At 38.5% G+C, this 22,537-nt stretch overlaps 1 protein-coding gene across 2 annotated transcripts in view; it reads right to left on the bottom strand.

The window, feature by feature from the left end:
- Nucleotides 1–4,603: 4,603 nt before the first annotated feature.
- The window catches only part of drd2a (dopamine receptor D2a), a 53,010-nt gene continuing 35,076 nt past the window's right edge, over nucleotides 4,604–22,537 (bottom strand). The window contains exons 2-8 of one of the 2 annotated variants that reach the window (XM_086081076.1): nucleotides 21,676–21,986; nucleotides 16,400–16,509; nucleotides 13,089–13,225; nucleotides 11,309–11,517; nucleotides 7,914–7,997; nucleotides 6,370–6,742; nucleotides 4,604–5,533 (exon numbers count right to left, since the gene is read on the bottom strand). In XM_086081076.1, coding sequence (XP_085937202.1) covers nucleotides 5,337–5,533; nucleotides 6,370–6,742; nucleotides 7,914–7,997; nucleotides 11,309–11,517; nucleotides 13,089–13,225; nucleotides 16,400–16,509; nucleotides 21,676–21,986 — 1,421 coding nt within the window. In that variant the 3' untranslated portion in view covers nucleotides 4,604–5,336. The remainder of the gene's footprint in view (nucleotides 5,534–6,369; nucleotides 6,743–7,913; nucleotides 7,998–11,308; nucleotides 11,518–13,088; nucleotides 13,226–16,399; nucleotides 16,510–21,675; nucleotides 21,987–22,537) is intronic. The other variant, XM_086081077.1, reaches the window with a different exon arrangement.

Below are 22,537 nucleotides of genomic sequence, written 5' to 3'. Positions count from 1 at the left end.
CATGTTAGGTTCTTTTGGCAGCAATAAAATACATCATCAGGATATAACATGGTTTGTGCACATGAACATGTCAAATATTATGTTTGAAATCTACTGACGTCCTGATGGAATCACCTGGCGTGTTTAATGAACTTATCCAAATGCTTTTTCGTTTTACTTCCCAGCTGTACTGTAACCACTTCCCTCCGCTTTTGTCAGCCAGGGGGCCAAACAGAACCCAAATGTCCTTGGAGATTTGGTAAGTCCATTAAACTGAGTCGACAAGCACATCGCATCAGTCATTCAGCGTCTGAAGGGATGGAGTGGAAATGACACGACACCTTCGCTACTGATTTCGTTGGGCCACCGGGAAATGGCAGGAATTCACCTTCCGCTACGTAAAACCCCCCTGAAACGTGAACTGACCAATCGCAGCCGCAACACAGAAAGCAGTCCGATACTTACCTGTCACTCACTCTTTGTTTCTACAAAAATGGACTTGCCATATGGAGTGCATAGATAACTGCTGGTCATTAATTGTTTTGGGAATATACTTTGTTAATTAATGGCATACTCTTTCAAGGCGATATCACATTGTGCTGGGCTGAGAGGGAACAAAGTGAAACGGATTCTCTCTGAGACTTTGGAAAGAAGAACTTCAGGACACAACAGACACGCATTCAATCTCAAGACAAACTATCAAAAGCTCCAGAAAGAAGAAACAAAGCTGAAATCTGGCAAGCACAACGAGGTGAATTTCTTTGCGTTTATAAAAAGACAGTTGCATGCTTCCTTTTATTTTCTGCTATTCATTTGCACTTAACCAAATTACATGATCTGGTGGTCACGCTAGTGTTGTTCCGATACTGTTTTTTGGCCCCCGATACCGATTCCGACCCAGCTTTGCAGTATCGGCCAATGCCGATACCATACCGATACCTATGTTTTTTTTTCTCAACGTGAAAAGGCTTTCTTGCCACCGGTTCAGAGCATTCAAGGGCCAATAGGAAATCTTAGCTCGGCATGCAGTGAACATGTCACATGCTGCATCCAAAGTCCTATATTAGCGTCAGAATTAATGGTATCGGCATGTTACTTGTGAGTACTCACCGATACCGATATCACTGTTTTAATACAGTATCGGGGCCTCTTCCGATACCAGTATCGGTATCGGAACAACACTAGTTCACGCCAAAGTACAAAGAAAACTGACCGCTGTAAATCAGAGCAAATGCTGCTCAACATTCTAATATTGGCCTGAAACGAATTAGTGACTGTTTTCTTGAGAAAATGATTAGTATGTATCGGATATAAACACGCATATTGAATGCATTGTAGACTTGAAATTGTTTAAAAGTGTGAATATGAGTGTGAATGGGTTGTCTATAAAATATCTGGCGTGGGAATGGCTGGCAACCAGTTTAGGGTGTACCTCTTGGCCAAATTCAGCTCGAACAAGCAATATAGAAAATGAATGGAATGAGAAGAAGAAAATAGTGCCCCGTACATTGTGGGGGTTACGTTGCAGACCACCCCTGCAAAAAGTAAAATCCGTAATATAGAAATAGCCTATTGAATTAATCAATTTTTTCTTTTCTTTTTTTAAATTGCGTCAGGCGATTACAATTTTTAATATTAATTAATCGCTTGACTTCAATAGCTGATTCACGATTAATCACAAATGTTATATCTGTTCTAAATGTACAATCATTTATTTTTTTCTAGGTTTTCATACTCCTGTTAACAAAAAAATTTGTAACTAATATAAATAGTTCAAATGAATTTTTGACATTTATAGCCGTCAATGGCAGTGAATGAGTTAACTGTAAACAAACAAAATCAGCAAAATAGCAAGACCAACCATGCGCACCTGGAGGGGGCTTATCCTTATCTCCAAATGTGAGGTACATTTTCCAGGGGGAAAATGAAGACACGTGTTTTTCATTGGAGGGCAACAATATTAATTTGTTAACAGGGCCTCATGGGGAATCAAATTTATGTCAAGCAGCTTTCAAACCAATGCCATTACTACACAACACAACACAACACAACACAACACAACATGCGGTCCAACAACATTGCTGAGTTCAGTGACACAGTGTTGACAACAACAAAAATTGCTGTTCTTTATAATTTGGGTGAAGTCATACCGTTGCAGACTTTCACATAATATTGACAGACCAAGCACATGAAAAAAATAAAACATTGTTTTAAATCTTTCACATGCTTTAAACACATGTAAATGTTTTAAAATAGACCTATAATAAATATTCCTTAGTGCCTGTTCTTCCTTAATTGCTTGCACAGATGCTTCAAAAAAGTGCCGAGGTGTGCTTGCTTCAAGTGGTTTGTTACAAAAGCGTAGAACTGTCAATGTGGAGTAAACTGTTTTGACTGGGCTATGTCAATTGAACGTATTGATAAAAACGGTCCAAATTAGCCAAAGGCTAAAAACATAGCATTTCCCCCCATAATGCCACAGGACATTGCCCCAATTGTGCATGCATAATTCAATAATACCCTGTAGTTTATGTGGAAAAATATCATAATTTTTTTTTAGCATTTATCATGGTAAAGTCAATACTGCACTGTATGTGCAATAGCAGCAAACGTTCAAATGACTATCAATACGTTTGAACGACTTTACCAAGACATTCGAACGATGTTGGAGTACGTTTGAACGACATAGCCCAGTCAAAACTTTTACTCCACATTGGCAGTCTTCTATAGTTTGTCACCAGAAATAAAGTTGACTGTAAACAGGACACAACCCAAACCATAAAAGTCCACTGCATACGTTGTGAAATGCTTTGTTTGCATTATCAAAATGGCAAAACAGGGATCTTCTTCTTCTAGTTCTAAATTACACTTACAACCTCCATGCTGCCCACTATGGGCCATTACGTGGTACTACATTGAAGGCACAAGTCACAATTTCAAAAGCAAAACCGATTGCTTAGACATCTGCAATACCGTACCCAGCGTTCACTGTAATTGTCTTTTCAACATCTCCCATTGTGAGTACAAATTATTGCGGAATCAATATTCACCTTTTCTGATACGGTTTGCGTCTCTGGACTTCGGTTGCAAAACTGTCAACACGTATTCATCCATCATGTCACTGTTCATTTTCCTTTGATTAAAAGACATTTGTACATAAAAAGGCCTGCACTTGCATTTCCTGACTGTCAGCCGCAGCACTTCACGGCAATTGATGAATTGCTTTGCAAAGCACAACATTTCGGGTCACTGAATATTACCAACTGCTCAGCAACCTCCATATCTCACTCGCTGCCACCGCGGAAGGACGCTTCCCCTTTGTAGCTGCTTTTGTATGCGTTCGACCGCTGGCTTAGAATCCCAACTTTATCGTCATCACACATGCCCATAACGTTGCTGGGCGCTTCTCAAACTCTCATGGGAGTCTGCGGAAATTGTGTTTCAGGGCCACAGTGAGACAGTGATAGATTCCTGTGAGGTACTGAGGCACACTGGCTATGTAACGCCACATAGAACAGCAAATTGCTAATTTACATTTTTTTTCTTTTTTTCCCCAGGGATGAATTTACTTGCACTTTTGCCCCGGCTCACAAGCATTGAACAACAAACACACATACAACCTCCTTCATCTAGTTTTGCTTTTGAAGCCTCTCTCCACATTTAAATATGGGCACTACAGTTCTTTGTTGTAAAGCAGCATTGCTGTTTGCATATTTCACATAGTGAATCCATAAATTAAATTGCGGTTCTAATTACAAGAGTAAACAAAATTTTATGGTCGATACACTTTGAAGGTGGCGTACCAGACTCCTTGAGCATTTAACTCATTCACTGCCATAAATTCATTTTTAAAAAAGGATTGTTAAAAATTAGGGGCAAGAGGCGGTTATTTTTGAAAATGTTTAATTAATCGCATGACTTCACTAGTTAACTCACGATTAATCAAAAATTTTATATCTGTTCTAAATGTACATTAAAAAATGCATACTCTTGTTCACTAAAGTGGGAAAAAAATGTTAAACTAATAGAAATAGTTACAATTAATTTTTGACGTTAATAGCCGTCAACGGCAGTGAATGCATTTTTTTTTTTTAAAGTAAAGAAAATATTATTAAAAATTTGGGGCGTCAGGCGATTAAAGTTTTTAATCGTAATTAATCTCATGACTTCACTAGTTAACTCGCGATTAATCACAAATGTCATATCTGATATACAATATACAATAAAAACATTCTAGGTTTTCATATTCAAAAAGTGGGAAAAAAAATAAACTAATAGAAAATGTTTTGACGTTTATAGCAGTCATTGGCAGTAAATGAATTAAAAGCTAAGTAAGATAAATTTGACTACTCTTCCCCCTTCTAAGTCATTATCAATCAATAAAACTTTATTTATATAGCACCTTTCATACATTAAAATGCAACTCAAGGTGCTAAACAATTCAAACATCCATAATACAATAAAAAGAAAAAAACACACCAACTACCCCCCCCCAAAAAAAAAAGAAAAGAAAAAAACATGGCGGGGCACAGGGAAACCATGTGAGTAAAGGCACCCAGGAAATACTGTTAAATGATGACAGAGCAATTTTGGCCTATCCAAAAATAAAATACTGTTAATCAAATGGCACTTGACAGTGTCTCATCCTTTATTGGACATCTTTTCGAGTTGAACATATACATATCATGGGAAGCCGAATAGAGAAACAGTGAACATGCATCACATTTCTGTCGCAGGCATATAATAGAAACACAGTAAATGTGTTAGGAAAACATTTTTACAGCAAATTATAACAATGATAATAATGAAATATGACATTCCAATTTATAAAATTGCAATCATGTGGGTATTGGCATAGCCACATTATCCAGCGAGTACCATAAAGAGTCTTTCGCCATGAACACATTCCAAGTAGGTTTTCAAAATATAGAGCTCACGGATCTGAAGACTGAAATGAACACTGATTTTATATATACATATATCAATGTATATTTTGATTTTTAGAAACAAGAAACACACAATAAATAGCCGTTTTTGTGTGCAGTGTATACAGTACACAGTGACAAGCACAATATTTTTCTTTTTTAGGTACATTTGTCTTTGCCAAACAAGCCATTGTTACAGACATTTCTTGTTTTACATTCAGAGTTTCGGAGCGAGGAAAAGCACTCCTAGAACAATTAACACGAAGAACCGTTCCAAAATAAAAGTCTCTTTTTCAGTCACTTTGTTCCCTGACTTTGAAAATGTAATCTCAGTTACCAGCCCCCCCGCAGTGTGTTTTCATTTCCAAAATGAGGTATTTGCCCAGTGACACGCTCGTGTTCATCCTTCAGTGTAAAAAGCCTCGCTGTCTTTCAGCAGTGTAAAATCTTGATGAAGGCCTTTCGGAACTCCACGTTGAAGGTGGTGTAGATGATGGGATTCACGGCGCTATTGACGTAGCCCAGCCATGTGAAGGCATTGTACATCTCGGCGGGAACCTTGCATTTTGTGCAGTGGGTGTTCAAGATGTGTGTAATGAAAAATGGCAGCCAGCATATGATGAATACACCTGAGGAGAGAGGAGGAAACGGACATTTGGAACGACAGGTTTATGAATTCCTTCCTTCGTCATTGCATCACTACCCCAGTAGTTTGAGGCCTTTACACTTTATTTTATACTGACTTACAGGAAGCTGGGGATTGTAATGGTTAGTAAGTTGTCATAACTTAAGCTTGTGAAATTATCATAAATATCATAAAGTTCCTTTAACGCCACTCATTTTTTTAAACTCGCGATTAATGACCGCCCCTTACTTGGAAAGACTTTACTGGGGGAATTCCAGTTGCAACGCAGCAGAGACGTCCACATCAAAATTTAGCAGTAATCAATTTAATAATGCATAGATTTATGGAGACATGTCAAGTTGTATTTTGCAATTTTTTAAATGTGCATTTCACAAGTTAGCTTATGTCAAAGATTAGATAGCTGCACCGTCTTACAAATGCAATTATTCCACCCAGTGACAGAAAAAGAATGACCTCAACACAAATCAATATCACACTCATTTGACTAAAAGATGCAGCTATATTTCTATTAGTTTCGTGAGTTTAACTATTGAAGTCATGTGATTAATTACGATTAAAATGTTTTTATTTTATATATATATATATATATATATATATATATATATATATATATATATATATATATATATATATATATATATATATATATATATACACACACATACATACATACTGTATATATATGAAAAAATAAAATAAATATCAAAAATATAAATATCATGGCAGGGGTTTATATATTTTTTCCTTAGCATTGTTTTTCATGGGCTCTCTTTTTCTGCAACGTAATAACTGCAACGTAACTCACGTGAGCAAACTTACCGAGTACGATGGCCAACATCTGCGTGGCCTTCTTCTCCTTCTGTTGGGAGATCTTCCTCTTGCTCATGCTTTTCAAAGATGTCTGCGTCTTGCCGTTTGGCAACGTCTGAGTCTGGAAGACTTTGGCCACCATTTGCGCCGGATCTCCCAGGGCCTCCTTGCCTCTCTTCTCCGCTCTCTGGCTTTCCTCCGGGGGTGTCGGGGGCGAGGAAGTGGGGCTAGCGTTGGCCTTGGCTGGCATCAGTCGCTGGTGGCTGGTGGCCGGAGTGTCTCCCAGGGTACGATGCGACTTCTGTTTATGGCTGCTGCTTCCGCTGTTGAGCTCATCCAGTTCCACATCTTCGCCCTTGCTGGCGACGTCTTTAATAAATATCTGAGAAGTGTCACAAGAAGGGAAAATATGGAGATGGATCATTATTGTTAAAAGCTCATCCAAGTGTGAATGATTTCCAGACCTAATAAAATCTTTTTTAAGAAGAAGGGATCTTTCTTCTTAGGTAGAGTATAAATCTCCCTGTCATCAGCAATGGAAAGAAAATCCCATCTCAAGTTAGAACCAGAGACATCAAATACAAAGAGAAAGGCAAGGGTTCTAGAATTCATCCCTGAGGAACCCCACAAGATATATATATATATATATATATATATATATATATATATATATATATATATATATACGCACACATATTTTCCACGCATTGTGGCCAATCAAACCCCAAACTTCTTTGTGCTAGCCAATATCTTACAGTTTCAAAAGTCAAACAATTTAAAAACAGACCAACATCACAAATTTACAACAGAGGTTATTTTTCATTCAGATAGCGTCCCAGTAGCATTTCAACCTATAAAACCAAACGTATCATATTAGATTCAAGACATTTTGAGCCCTATATTTTAGGAGTATAATATTTTTTCCCCCATTAAAACCCTGACACATATGATCTGACACATGTATTGCACGGATAATCAATTAGAGGGCACTATCACCCAGCTAATGGTATTTCCGGCGAACTTGCAAGATCGCCCCAATTGAGAAAGGAGAGACACCTATACTTATTTATAGTGAGAAATGTTATTTCAGATTTTTGGGTTTGATATGTCTGTTTATTGTTATTATAATATTTTTGACGGTTATAAATGTACGAATTTAAAGCATTGTGACTGGATGTATCAAATATGACACAAATGAAAAGTCATATGTGGAAGAAAAACAATGTTTGTTAAAAAGGACCAAAAAATACTCTATTTACAAACAATCAGAATTTTCTCATATATTTTGTGGTTCAGGCTTTATAGGGTTAACAAATAGAGAAACTGACCTTTGCACTGGAAACGCTTAACACCTTGCCGTGCATATGGTCCATTAATTCAAAACACAATGAATCCGTTCTACATAATTGACTAACCGATTATTATGCCTATCCCTAGTTTAACATAGTGGATGGGATGTCACATCTCAAGGTGACATGCCGCTAAATCTCCCCGTAAGTCTGTCACATTCACTTTCCCTCACACTCGAAAAGATGAACATAATGACAACGTACCACCTTCTTCTTGTTGGCAGGGAAACTCCCGTTTGACTTGACAATCACCGTGCACAGCCTCACGTCTTCCGGGTGAGTGCACTCCTGCAAAAAAAATAATAATAAAAGAAGTGTCAAACAAGCAGCGAGTCCAATGTCAGCTCACGAGTGACAAAAAAGGGGACTGTCATAGCGCAGATACGGCAGCCTGGAAGGTCAAAGCAGATTACACGAGCGTTGGCACGGCGAGACAGCTCAGTGAGAATGTGTTCTTCTGTTGAAAGTCAAGCCATTAACTTGACAGCATCATAAAGTAGACAGCGAGGTTATTTCACTACAGACAAACAAGTGCAGCCAGCCAGCCAGCCAGCCAGCCAGACAGTAGCTGTATGGAAATTAATCTGCTCCACAATGATTATTTTCACATCATAATCATTATCTGCTTGTTTGTCAATACGCTTACCATGTAATGACTTCACAGGCCATTGCATTACACTGTAATGTACTGTAAAGAAAGCTACGAAACCCCTTTTCGCTGTGCCATCATACACACACACAAACACACCAAAATAATCTTAAATTATTAGTATTCAAGTACGTTAACTCATTCACTGCCATTGACGGCTATAGACGTCAAAAATTTATTTGAGCTATTTCTGTTAGTTTAATATTTATTTCCCACTTTTGTTAACAAAAGAATGAAAACAGAATTTTGGGGGGATTAGAACAGATCTAAAATTTGTGATTAATCGTGAGTTAACTAGTGAAGTCATGCGATTAATTACGTTAAAAAAATTGTATCGCCCGACGCCCCAACTTTTTAAATAATCTTTTCAAAAAAAAAAACATTATTAAAAAGAAAAAAATTAATACATTATTTGGGGTTTTTATAAAGGAAAAAAAAGAAAAACTTATTAAAAATTAGGGGCATCAGGCGATTAAAATTTGTAATCGTAATTAATCGCATGACTTCTCTAGTTAACTCACGATTAATCACAAATTTTATATCTGTTCTAAATGTACAAAAAAAAAATCAAAAAATTCTAGGTTTTCATACTCTTAACAAAAATGGAAAAACAATTTTAACTCATAAAAATAGTTCAAATGAATTTTTGACGTCTATAGCTGTCAATGGCAGTGAATGAGTTAATTGTATAATTACGTAGTGAACTCCCACAGATGTATTCACCAGCAATGATGACATCTGTTTCATTAATCAAAAAACAATTTGGCTTCTGCCAAATGACATCAGCTATGCATTCATAGCTTAGATTGCTTTTTCTGCCTACTCATGTTGATTGCTTACCACACTTCCTACAGCGAAGAAAAGAACGCCTACGGGCTTGAGTGGGTCGTAGGAACCGCAATTCGCATTCACGTTCTCTGGTTGACCTGCTGGTTTTATTCCACGGGCCATTACAATTTGCAAATGGAGACCAAAACAGCCTCTTGCATGCTTCTAAAGCTCCAAGTGGGGTTCTTGTAGGCAGAATTATTAGTCAGACATAAAGTGCGTTTCCATTATCCCCAAAGCAAGCTGGTAATGGAAACACATGATTTACGAAAAAACTCAACAAATATCGCAATAAAGTTTTTACGCTCTCGTGAGGTTGTTTTTGAGGCGTGTCGAAACAAAAGTATTTCGCAAAAGTGTAATGGAAACACTTTTTGCGCATTCCCTGTAGTAATGTCACGTAATGCCGGTCACGGCGGAAAGGAAGTAGGAAGTACGAGGACACGCTTTCGTGTCGGAGCTACGTCCTGAGGTGATAACAAGTCTTTTCTTTTTTAAGGACAAAGCGATTTAGCTATAGCTGTTCAATGCACGTTCCATATCGTTGCATGAGAAATGGCCGTTACCCCGGGCAACGAGCAATCGAGCGACATACGGTGCACGTCCTCATTGAAATCCATCCGTCCACAACATAACACAAGTTGTAAGCGCGCGCACACACACACACCCCCCCCCCACACACACACACTTGTACTTATATAATTGTGAGGACATCCATAGACATAATACATTTCCTAGCCCCTCCCCCTAACCCAAACCATCAAAAATGATTGCCTACTCCCATTCCTCACCCTAACCTCAACCATAACCCAATTCAAACCTAAAGTCCTGACCCTCAAAAAGAGGTCTTGAGTTGTGAGGACCGGCCAAAGTGTGCTCACTTCACGAAAATGTCCTCAATCTGTTGGTTAAAGACGTATTTTGGTCCTCACAATGTAGTATGTACAAGTACACACACACACACACGGCAACACCAAATGCCCGAACCCGCCCGATGAAGGGAGCGAGATGAATTTAAAGTTATCTTAACAACTTTGGGCGTCCGTCTTCCGTAAACATCACGAGCACCTCACACAGAAATGTGAGATCTCGCGAGACAGGACATTATGAGAATTGCGCCTCAGAAGCTAAACGCTCATCAATGGAAACAGCGGCAAGTCGAAATTGTACTTCATCAAAATGGTACAATATTGCTTTTATTTTTGCGAAAAACTGTAATGGAAACGGAGCTATAGATGACAGTGATTGAGATACTTTTTTGTACTGTATCCGTTTTTATATACCGCTTATTGTCACCCAGGTCTGAGTAGCAAAGTGAGTGACATGTGTTACCAAAAATGATTGTGTCTGATTGGAATGGCAACTTTAACCTGAGTTCAATACAGCAAGAATTTGGAAAAAACTAATTGAGATTTTTGTGTCAGAAAAAATGGCCTTTTTGGAGAACGTTTTTGTCTGATATTGCCTACAGAAAACCAAAATTAAAGTAAAACAGTGTAACTTCACAGTCAACCGACCCCCCACACCCCCTTTTTTTTTTTTGGTCTGCTATTTGGGGAAGACTTGCTCTCTGGTTTGCTGACAAGTTTCAGTTAAAAATATCCACTGATTGCTAGAGCTTGTCTCAACTTAACTAACGCAAATGGAAAATGATTGGTAGAATAGCAGCGGGTCATGTACGTCAATGGTCAAATTTAATTATTATTTTTTTAATTAATTTAGTTGTTATGGAGTGTTTTAGAGGCATCTCAACTGCTCTTTCCATTTAAAATGTTTGCTTTTTTTTGCTACATTTTAGCCAATACGTTTGAGCGACATAGCCAGGTCAAAAATGTACAGGTGAGCTGACGCCTATCAGTAAGGTAAATATATATTTCTGATGTGTTTTATGTGATGGGGCCCTGGAAAATGTTGCTTCTGTGTGGGGTCACGCAGTCCGCGCAGGATCATGTGACTGCCTGGCTCCGTTTGAATTGTCAAATGGAGTCAAATGTTACTTAGCAGTAACGTTGCATTGGTGAAACTGAGCCATGTGACACAAGACTCTATTACATACTAAAATAGATTTTTTTAAAAAATTGATATTTTTAAATCGGAGTTTGAACAGGGTCACAAAGCCCACCTTGAGTGACGTGGCCACTTCGGGGACGGCGGCCTGACACAGGCGCTGCTTGGGTTTGGTGTTGACACGCTTCCGGCGCTTCCTCAAAACCACGTAGATTTGCACGTAAACCAGCAGGGTGATGATGAAGGGAACATAGAAGGACACGATGGAGGAGTACACCACGAAGGCGGGGTTGGCGATAACACACAGCGTTGCGTCCCGAGTCGCTGTGAGGAGAAAGGAAGAGATTCAAAGCTGAAAAAACAAAAGGATTTGTGTTCAGCCCCTTTTTATGACTAGTGCGGAGTTGCTTCCTCTATTCGAAAAGCTTTCTTTGGTACATGCCATGCTGTATCTTGAAATTGCATTTGCGGCAACGCTGAGGGTTTGTGTGTGATGTTCAGTTTCTTGAAAATACATCAGAAAATGTCAGCTCGCCTCACCTGAGGGTTATTTACACAATTTCTTTTATTAGGCTCCTTTCCCATTGCTTGGAACATGACAATCCTTTTTATTCCGCCCGGCTCGGGGACTCAAACACAAGTGAGTCATCGCGGTGCCAAACACCTCTGTGAGTCCAAGTGCTTGATATTTACATCCAGCCATCCATTTTTAACACCGCGTGTCCTCACTCGATCTCGGCGAACTTTGGGTGAGACACAATTTATTTAAATTTATGGACAATTTAGAGTCTTCAATAACACTAACAGGCATGTGTTTGTGTGAGGACGCCAGAATATCTGGAAAAAAAAACCTTAATTATAATAGTTTAGGATTTTTCATTATAGTTATTTTTAATAGTTATAGTTACTTTTTTTAATTTTATTTAGACTTTTTTTTTTACTTATTTAGACTTTTTTTAAATGAATTAATTTATGTATTTATTTATTTGTGTGTAAAGCACTTTGAGTTGTTTCTTTACATGATAAGGTTCTATATAAATACAATTGACTTAACTTGACTATTAGTTTTAGTATTAGTTTGAGTTAAAAAAATATATATAGGTGGAGTATTTGCTGAGTGAGAGCTAATTTAAAAAAAAATCACAATAACTATTGCGCACTCTTTTCGACCTTCCTTCTTCTGTATGGCTGAACAGTAATACCAAAATTAATATATTTAAAATGAACCCCGAAAGCGTATGTATGGGAAAAAAAGGCCATTTTTGTTCGTTACAGTTAGTTTTAGTTGGTTTTATAAATGTAAAATGTAGTTCCAATTAGTTTTCTTTTTTTAAGAACTTTCATACATTAGTTTATTAATATTATTATCATGTATTAATATTAATGTTAATTTGTGTTTTGTTAGCTACAATAACAGGGAGAACACACAAAGTCCACACAAGTGGACCTGATGCTGTGAGAGGTCTGTTATATTGACTGATGCTGATTGCTGACTGAAATGTTCTCCTTCACTCTAGAATCGCAATCTCTGGCAAAGTTAGTCAACTTCAACTTTGAGGGGATTTTTCACTTCCAATTTTGAAATATAAAGTATCCAGACAGGCTTTGAATGAGATGTTTGAAGGTTGAAGACGTTGAAGATGTTTCGAAGGTCAGAGCGGCAACACGTTTTTTTTTTTCTCATTGCAGTTGAGCGATGGTTTCGCAAGGGAACAGTCGAGCCAGCAAATAACATTACGATTAAGTCCGACCCTTGAATTGAACTACTCTAAATGTACGACATAATGCAGATCAAGTGTGGAACCACAACGCTGATGGATAGACAATGCAAACAAAATACGATTTTTTTTTAAGTAAATAGATTATGTGTTCTCTCAAATTGTGCTTTCTCTTACCTGTGTTATTGAGCCCAAAGAGAAGAGGACAGGATATGGCGAAAGAGAGCACCCAAACCACTGAGATCATGATCGTCACCCGTCTTCTGGAACTGTAGCGGGTGTTGTACAGCATCGGCATCGCAACTGCTGTGTAACTGACAGACGGGGAAAGCAATTTAGTTTCAAATCGACACAAACAATATGATATATGAAATATTCACTGAAACACAAAAAAAAGAAGGAAAAAACAATCACACAGCCCTTATTAAGTGATTGCCGTACAGATTGGGATCAGGGCATTTTTTGGACTGTTTCCTGACATCCTGTTTTGCATTTTTCCAGTGCAGCCATCCGCCACCAGGCGTGCCCTGACAAAATCCACGCTCGGTGTCAAGAGTGGGAGACAGTGCAGATCGGCAGAGGAGGCCGTATCATCACTGAGCGGTGTCATTTTGCTGATTGCTAGCATTATGTTGTTTGGTTGTAACAACCTCACTTATGATTCTCTGAAGATCTCCAATTCTATCCCCAGAGCCAGATTAAGGTGATCAGGGCTTACTGTGGGCATTTTCTCTCTGATTGCTCAAGAGATTTGCATTTTTCCAGTTGCCTTGCCACTATCATGACCCGACGAAATAAGTCGACACGGGTTGTTGAGTTCTCCAGGATGACTCATTCATACGCGCTGTAACCAGGAGGTTTGGACTGATATGTTGATTACAAATCTTGATTTAAAGTTTGTCGTGTCTCCGAGCAGAGAGTGTAGGAGATACCAGGGGAGAGGCCAAACGGATTAATCAATAGATTTTGATTATCTTACTGATATTAACTTACTGACATTATGTTGGTTTGTTCTCTCTCTCTCTCTCTCTGTGTCTCTGTCTCTCTGCCTCTCTCTCTTCCCTCTCTTGCTCTGTATCTCTCTCTTCCCTCCCTCCCTCCTCTTTCTCTCTCTTTTCCCTCTCTTGCTCTGTTGCTCTCTCTCTCTTCCCTCCCTCCCTCCTCGCTCTCTTAGTCTCTCTCCCCCCTCTCGTTCTCTCTCTCTCTCTCCCTGTCTCTCCCTCTTGCTCTCTCTTCCTCTCTCTCTCTCTCTCTCTCTATCTCTTTCTCTGTCCCTCTCTCTTTTCCCTCTCTTGCTCTGTCTCTCTCTCTCTTCCCTCAATCTCTCTCTCTCTTTGTCTCTCTCCCTCTCTTTCTCTCTCTCTGGCTCTCTCTTTCTCCTCCCTCCCTCCTCTCTGTCTTTCTCTTTTCCCTCTTTTGCTCTGTCTTGCTCTCTCTTCCCTTCCTCCCTCCTCTTTCACTCTCTCTCTCTCTCAAAACAAAAAACTATCCGATAACCCATTTCGCATCGTGAGAGCTGCAGTGTGCAGTGTGAGGGGGCACATGGAGGGTCTGTAATGTGAGCTCCGTCTAATTTGCTCCACTTTGATGAACAAGAACATGGTGAAGGATGCACAAGCATCCAGAATAAGAATAAGCAACTATCCTTTCATGTAGAAAAGAGGAAGATGCCTCCAGATGTTCAAGGGAAGAACACATTTCATCCAAAGACTCTTCTAAAGTAACTATCCTTTAAGTGGATGCTTGGATGTTCTCAAGCGGAAGAGGAAGGAAGTCCTGGAAAGAGCCACGGTCATTCCCTTGAGGATCAGCAAGTGCACACCAAGGGTATACGAGTCTTACAAATAACATCTAAATGCAAATTGTGGTGTCGTTTACCTTTGGCTTATATACATACATTCATTTCAAATACAAATGATGATGTATCAGGCTATTACTCGGGATGATGGGATTTTCTCGACAAATGAGAGACATGCATGTATCCTAATTCAATACGATCAATGAGGGCCACGAGCTTTGATTTTGTTGCCAAGCAGAACATCATGGGAAGTTAAATATGACAATTTATATTGTTTTGATTTCTTTTAGCAGTGCATATATACATAGCATATACACTGCTCAAAACAATTAAGGGAATACTTTGTTGCTTAAATTTTTTTGAGCAGTATAACACATTTTTTTAATGCACAATTAATGACCGGCCCTTACTTGGAAAGCTTGTACTGGGGGAATTCCAGGCGCAACTTAGCAGACAAGTCCATGTCCAAATTTAACAGTAATTTAATTATAATGTTTATATTATATTATATATATTTATATATATATATATATTGTATTTTACAATTTAAAAAATGCGCAGAATTTCACAAATTACTCCATGTTAAAGATTAGATAGCTCTTAATGTGAAAAGAAAAATGCAGTGAGCGGTCACCAACGACTTACAAATACAACTATGCCATCTAGTGGCAGAAAAATGACCTCAACACAAATCAATATCACACTTGTTTTTATACAGTATAGCACAGCTTTTTAATTTTAACTCAATTTTATAAATTATCCTGAAATGGTATCAGTGAACTAAAAGATGCAGCCATATTTCTATTAGTTTAACATTTTTTTTTCATTTTTATGTTCAAGCTTGGGGAGTAACAGAATACATGTACCGCCGTTACGTAATCAGATTACTTTTCTTTTTTTTTTAACTATTCCGTTACAGTTACAGGAAAAAACATGTAATCAGATTATAGGTACATTTATTATTACTTCGAGGGAATTACAATTTCTACGATGAGAGAGAGTGTGAGAGAGAGCGATGGCAAAGGAGAAAGAGAGAGAGAGGGAGAGAGAGAGCGTTTTCTTAAACTGTTCATATTTACTTTGTTGGGATGAACCCCAGTAGTTTTCTTTTATGATTTTTTTTTTTTATAATTGTATCTCTCATGGTAATTCACTGGCTCCCTAAACAAACAATGAGTTGTTCATCTGACCAAAGCAAAGGGTTGGTGGTCTGCAACTAAATTTCAACAGCCTCTAATTAACTCTCTGTTTTGCTTCCCCTTGTGACTAGTTAACACGTATAAACATAATTCCAGCTACAGTCATAAACTAGAAAGGATGCGGTAGAGCGCACACCCCTCCCAAGATATGTAGAAACCTCTTACGAGACTCATTTCAGTAATTCATATCTTGCCTTATTAATTGGTTCCTGCTGGTTGCATCTATGAATACTGCTGTTAATAAACATTTGCACTTTTTTAAAGTACTGTATTGAATTAAGTGTCTGCACTGTTGCATGTCAACATGTACCCACAATTTACATGGGGTGGTGTAAAAATGAAAGAGTTTGTAGTGTAATTGACAGTGATGGGCATGAACTGAGAAAGGTTGGAAGCGGCTCTCCTGTTATTCATAAGGTAAAGATTTCCTTTTAGAAAATCCATGCAAAGCTGCCAGAAGGAAAGAGCAATCTGAGCATTGGCCGACTCACCGATCAATGCTGATGGCACACAGATTGAGGATGCTGGCTGTACACATCATCACGTCGAGAGTGACAAAGATGTCACAGTGGATCTTGCTAAAGCGCCACTCCCCGACGACCTGCAAGAGGAAAACACCAACAAGTGGCAATTTAGTGCAACCATTAACAAAAGGAAGCAGAGGCACTCAGGAAAAAACTGCGCAGAAATTGCTTTCACGAATAACACACTATTTGAATTTACACAAGAGGCCAAAGTAAGTGAGCAATTCCAATTGAATGCATGTATCGTTTTTTTTTATTTTATTTTTTTATATGCACATTTCAAAGCATCTGAAATGGAACACATTCATAACATACATTTTTAATGTTATATTGTTTTTAGTTTGCATGCATGGGCTGATTGGTTCCGTCTAATTGATTTAGATGGGGTGACCTCACGTCAGTCTGTTTAAACCATGTTTAATTGCCAGTGTTGCAGATTCACACTGAGTGTTTTTAACTCATTCACTGCCATCAATTCATTAAAAAAAAAAAGATTATTAAAAATGAGGGGCGACAGGCGATTACAATTTTTAATTACATTATTTTATATTAAATTATTTTTTACATTATTAATTAAATTAAATTAACTCCCGATTAATCACAAATGTTATATCTGTTCTAAATGTACAATTAAAAAAGTATAGGTTTTCATACTCTTGTTAACAAAAGTGGAAACAAATGTTAAACTAATAAAAATAGTTCAAATTAATTTTTGACGTTTATAGCCGTCATTGGCAATGAAAAAAAAAGAACAGAAAACATAAAAAATTTGGGGCGTCAAGCGATTAAAATTTGTAATCATAATTAATCGCATGACTTCACTAGTTAACTCACAATAATTCACACATTTTATATCTGTTCTAAATGTACAATAAAAAAAATTCTAGGTTTTCATACTCTTGTTCACAAAAGTGGGAACATTTTTTAAACTAATAGAAATAGTTCAAATTAATTTTTGTCGTCTATAGCCGTCAATGGCAGTGAATGAGTTAATGTACTGAAACAGTGATGGGTGCATTTAACCTATCTTTGACGTCATTGTCATCATCCCAATATATATGATAAATATAAAACAAATATGTACGCGGTTTCTATCCACATTTGGAAGATCCAAATTGTGCCATTTGTGCCTTTGAGAGAGAAAAAAACCCAGTTGATATCCATTTTGTGGAATTAGAAAATCAATATCAAACTCACACAAAACGGTTTCAGCAATCCATCCATCTGGAAATGAGTCTGTCCGTCTGTCAATTCCACTTGAGGCAAATTAAGTCAAAAACATCCTTGGCATTATGAAAAATGTCCATTTATGTTCTTCAATGAACAAAAAATTAAACGTTGTCAAAACTTCCCATAACAATCATCAAAACAAAAATCCAACTCTTTTGCACCATGGATTGGTTTTATTTAACTCATTCACTCCCAGCCATTTTCACTGAAGCATCCCCCTTCGCTCACGGCTGTTTTACTGGATTCTGACTGATTTTGCAAGGCCCACAGAATATTGTGTTCTATTGTTATCAAAACATGGAACCTACCAAAATAAAGATTAGAGTGTTTTCTTCTATCAGGGAAAAAAATATTTGTATCTGTTTCCATTTTGCAGCAGTTAGCATTAGAATATAGCTATTTTCTTTTTTTACTGGGGGAAAGAGCTTGTTGCAACGAGGCCCTGGTTGATCTCTTATACTCTGCTGCCACCTGCTGGCCATTTTTGTAATAACTACTATTGCTTCAAGCGACCTCTTCAGGTCAGAGGCTGCATCAAAGCCTTCCATAGCACAGGGATGGCAAACTGCGGTCCTCGAGGGCCGGAGTCTAGCAGGTTTTAGAGCTTTCCCTACTCCAACTGCAGCTGATTCCAATTAAAAGGACCGTTATCAGGCTTATGCAGAGCTTGCTGATGAGCTGATCATGAGTCACCTGTGTTGAAGACGGGAAATATCCAAGACCTGCAGGACTCTGGCCCTCGGGGACTGGATCTTGCCATTCCTGCTCTAGCATAATAAATAATAAACGTATAAATACATTTTTGGGACCATGGCAATATTTTTAATAGAACGTGTTTATACGTTTTTGAGACCAAATCTGTTAAAGAAATACATCCAAAGAGATTCAAATATACAGTAGAGGTGACAAATCACTGGTAAAGAACGGACATTATTAAATGAACTTCATGTGAATAACATTGAATATTTGGTGGCGAAACCCGTATTTGCAATAACTGCACCCAGCTTGCGACCTACTGACTTCAAACGGTTTCATTCTTCATTTGAAATGATTTTCCAGGCCTTTAGTCCAGCCTCTTTCAGTTCTTGAGGAGGTAAAATGCATGCTCTTTTGGGTTCAGGTCAGGTGATTGTCTTGGCCAGTCTAAAACCTTCCACTTTTTCCTCCAGATGAATAACTCATTATCTTGTTGTATGTAAAAGCTTCTCCCAATTAGTTTGGATGCTTTTTTCCTGCAAATTGCAAGACAAACTGGTTTTGTCGACTTTAGAATTCATTACGCTGCGACCATCATGAGTTACATCATCAATAAAGAAACAGCCAATACACCCAAGCTTCACAGAAACGTGTTTTCAGTTGGCGAGAAAATACGTACAAGGCCAAATATGACAGACATTGTCCACGTGTTCGGGTTGCTACCAACGTTTACAGTTTATCATTCAAATGTTTCCTACCAATAATGAAGACACATAAAACTGCTGCTACCGCAAAAAGCAACGGCAATATCTTGAGCGGTTGGTTACCTTTCCGGTTTCCAAGTGTGTTTACCTGCGCTTGGAGCCCGCCTGCGGCTTTCAATCAAAGCGCGTGCATTTATAAGCTTACGGTTCCTCCAAGCACCCCATTATGAACGTAACATTATCAGCGCCGGCCTGACAAGCCCACCTGCTTCCTCGCACAGCGCTTAAAAGGGTATCAGATGTATGCGCCAGGAGGTCAATTAATCTTTTGTCCCTGAGGCCTTGTCGTCCGAAAATGGCGCGTTTCTGCTGTCCGAGACATTGATTGCACAAAAGGTTAGACATCATAATCGAGTGGCCTTCCCGCACTCCCAACCTCTCCACTTTGCTCCTCTTTTGCATTTTTCAACCTTTAAAACTTGACGTCTGCCTTGACGGACTTGCTAACACGTCTTCATCTCAAACTCTGTGGACTGACCGGCTTTAATTTAGAACACAAACACGAGTCGAATCCCATTCTCAAGACAATACTTCGCAGTGTCGTCAAACTGCTGGTTTTGTGTCTTTTTGACCGTGACAGCCGAACCAAAGTGCAGTTGGGGGCCGCAGCTGTTTTGGTTTCCGCACACGCAATCTCCAGCCGGCGAATATGCTTTCACAAGCTTCTCGCGATTGAAATCGTGTCAGCATCCTGGCTTAATATGCAAAGGTGTCACGATGAGGAATTTGAAACGTAGTAATGGAGGCTTGGGAGCAGACAACAGAGGCGGCGGGAGCAATTTTGGATGTCAGTTGAAATCATAGAGAAAGGAAAACGAAGATGAGTGTGTGTATTACATTACTATTAAAGTGAAAAAAAACACGCTATTCTCGTTATCCGATTAAAACTCCCACTTGATCACAGCATTTTAACATTTAGTTAACAATTTTGTTTCATGGAATGATTATTTTTGTCGATGTCAATAACATCCACTGAGGCCATTTCACCATTCCCTTATTTTTGGTCTGTGGTTTAACTCGTTGTAATAATCTGTCCTAAAATTGTGCTACTGCAAGACAACTTGCACAGTCGCCGCCATAACGTCGTATAGATTTAAACGCTGTAATCGGATCAGAGTGCTAATCCTCATGATTTACTGCGAGTACAGTGGAGGCTTAGTGACCCTGCACTCTTTGATTGCCTCTCTTTATTACACAGCGTGACTTCAAGCTTGATGGTCAAAAAATACCCCCCATTACTCCCCCCCACCGCGACCAGAGAAAAATATATTTTAAAAAAAATCATATTTTTGGTTGCTTTTGATTTCTTTTTTTAACTTGAGATTTTACGCTCAACCCGTCCGTCGCTGCTCTCCAGTTTGAGTTGCACTGAACAACCATGGCTGACGAGTCACAGCTGCCGAAAGCAAAAGGTCCCCATCATTTCACACTATGAAATGATGATGGATTCCCAAATTTGAATTCTTCATAATCATGTGAACTGTGACTGGCGTGACATTTTCACGTTATCACTACAATATAGATCATCACCTTTACTCAACTGCTATGTGTACTTGATTATCAGCTTTACTGTAGCGTCCTGGTTTTTCATTTTGAAAATCTGGTCACCCGATCACACTTTTTTCGTTTGTTCGACGGCTTCTTTTTCAGCTCGGCAAACTTTGTGTATTGAAAACGACAACGTAGTTTTGCCTTAGGAAAGTCCAATTAGCTTAATGCTAATTAAAATACTAAACACCACCGACATGCTAGCTGACAGTTAGCATTGATAGTTGCGGTTTTAGAAACAATGGATGTTTAATTGATGGAATGACCACATGCTGAACATTAGGCAATCACTCATGATTCATTTTTAAAACCTGCCTCAACACATTCTTATTTCTTAGCTTTCAAGATCGCTTGAGATTCTGCCATTGTTTCAATTTCTTCTTTTTTTTTTCTCCCCCCCACAATTTTAACTAACTTAAAAATGAATTTGAGTTATCTTGTGCTTGAATGCTGGAAGATGAGCACAAAAGTGGCGCCAATTGACTCAAGATTTTTTTTAAATTTTCATTATGAATATATTGGTCGTTTCTCTCCTCCCCTCCAGACACAACACTGCTCCTCAAGTGAAGTGGAAAAAAAAAAGGGGGAGCCACAGCTGCTGATTAAGTATAAGCCGAAACAGTCAAAAACACAAATAAGAAATGAGAACACTTGCGAGGGGATGCAGTGGGCGCATGAAGAGCCATTCACATGAAGAGACTAACAGGCCAAATTCCTGACGTCACTTATTCGGCCCCGCCCCTTCAAGACACTTATACAACACTACAATTGTTGTTGAGACTCTGCTTGTGCCACCATATAGTAATTCTATTGACATTCTCTTGTATTATGTCATGGCTATGTTTTGTTCTATAAAATGCAGTAATATTCTTCTTTATTGAGCATTTGTACTATAATAAAAAAAACAAAAAACGTTTTAAATAGAAAATATTTTAACCTTCGCCTTAGAACAAGCTCATGAATGAAGATACCACTGCAGGTCATCTGTGTTTTATGTACGAATACCTCCAAGTAGACGACCCAGGGCATGACCAGCGTGGCCACCAGAAGGTCAGCGACCGCCAGGCTGACGATCAGGTAGTTGGTGGTGGTCTGCAGGGCTTTCTCTCTTGACACGGCAATGCACACCAGCACGTTGCCGAAGACGATGACGAAGATGAGCAGCGTGAGCAGCATGGCGTAGTAGTTGTACTCGTGCTTCTGCTCTTGGTCGGTCTCGTTGAAGCCCCATGTCCCATTGTCATAGAAACTGTCGTTGTAGGCATAGTGGGTAAAGACATCCATTAGCTGTGAGTGATGCAGGCCAGAAACAGGCCCTGGGAACGGATATGGAGAAGACGTAGGTTAGATTTGAGAAAAAAGCATTTGAGATGCTAAAATGAGTCTTATTATGAGTCAATTGAGATTTTAAACTGTTTTCAGAATCTCTCAGAAAAAAAAGACTCAATGTTCCAACAATCCCAGATAAATATAGGCTTTGTGGTTTGTCACGATAACAAAGAAGCCAAAAATAACCTTTTGCTTTCATCACCAGCACTTGAAAGAGACAGTAGAAAATTTAAGAAAAAATATAGTGAAATAAGAAAAGTATTACTTCAAATAAGCAAAATTATATGTCAACAGAACAAGGAAATTTTACTTAACACAATTTTTTTTTTAGACTAAAAACTAGTAATTGAGTTCCTTTAAAGTTCTTTGAACGCCACTAACTATTTTAATGCGCGATTAATGACCGCCTCTTACTTTGAAAGCCTGTACTGGGGGAATTCCAGTCACAACGCAGCAGACACGCTCACGTCAAAATTTAGCAGTAAAAACATGAATAACAATGCATATGTTTGTGGGGTCAAGTTGTATTTTACAATTC

The sequence above is a fragment of the Leptonotus elevatus genome, chromosome 7 (genome assembly GCF_054856555.1).
Source record: "Leptonotus elevatus isolate MCC_2025b chromosome 7, RoL_Lele_1.0, whole genome shotgun sequence".
Taxonomy (NCBI): Eukaryota; Metazoa; Chordata; class Actinopteri; order Syngnathiformes; family Syngnathidae; genus Leptonotus; species Leptonotus elevatus.
The sequence above is the reverse complement of the archived record's forward strand: the minus strand, read 5'-3'. Positions and strand labels throughout refer to the sequence as shown.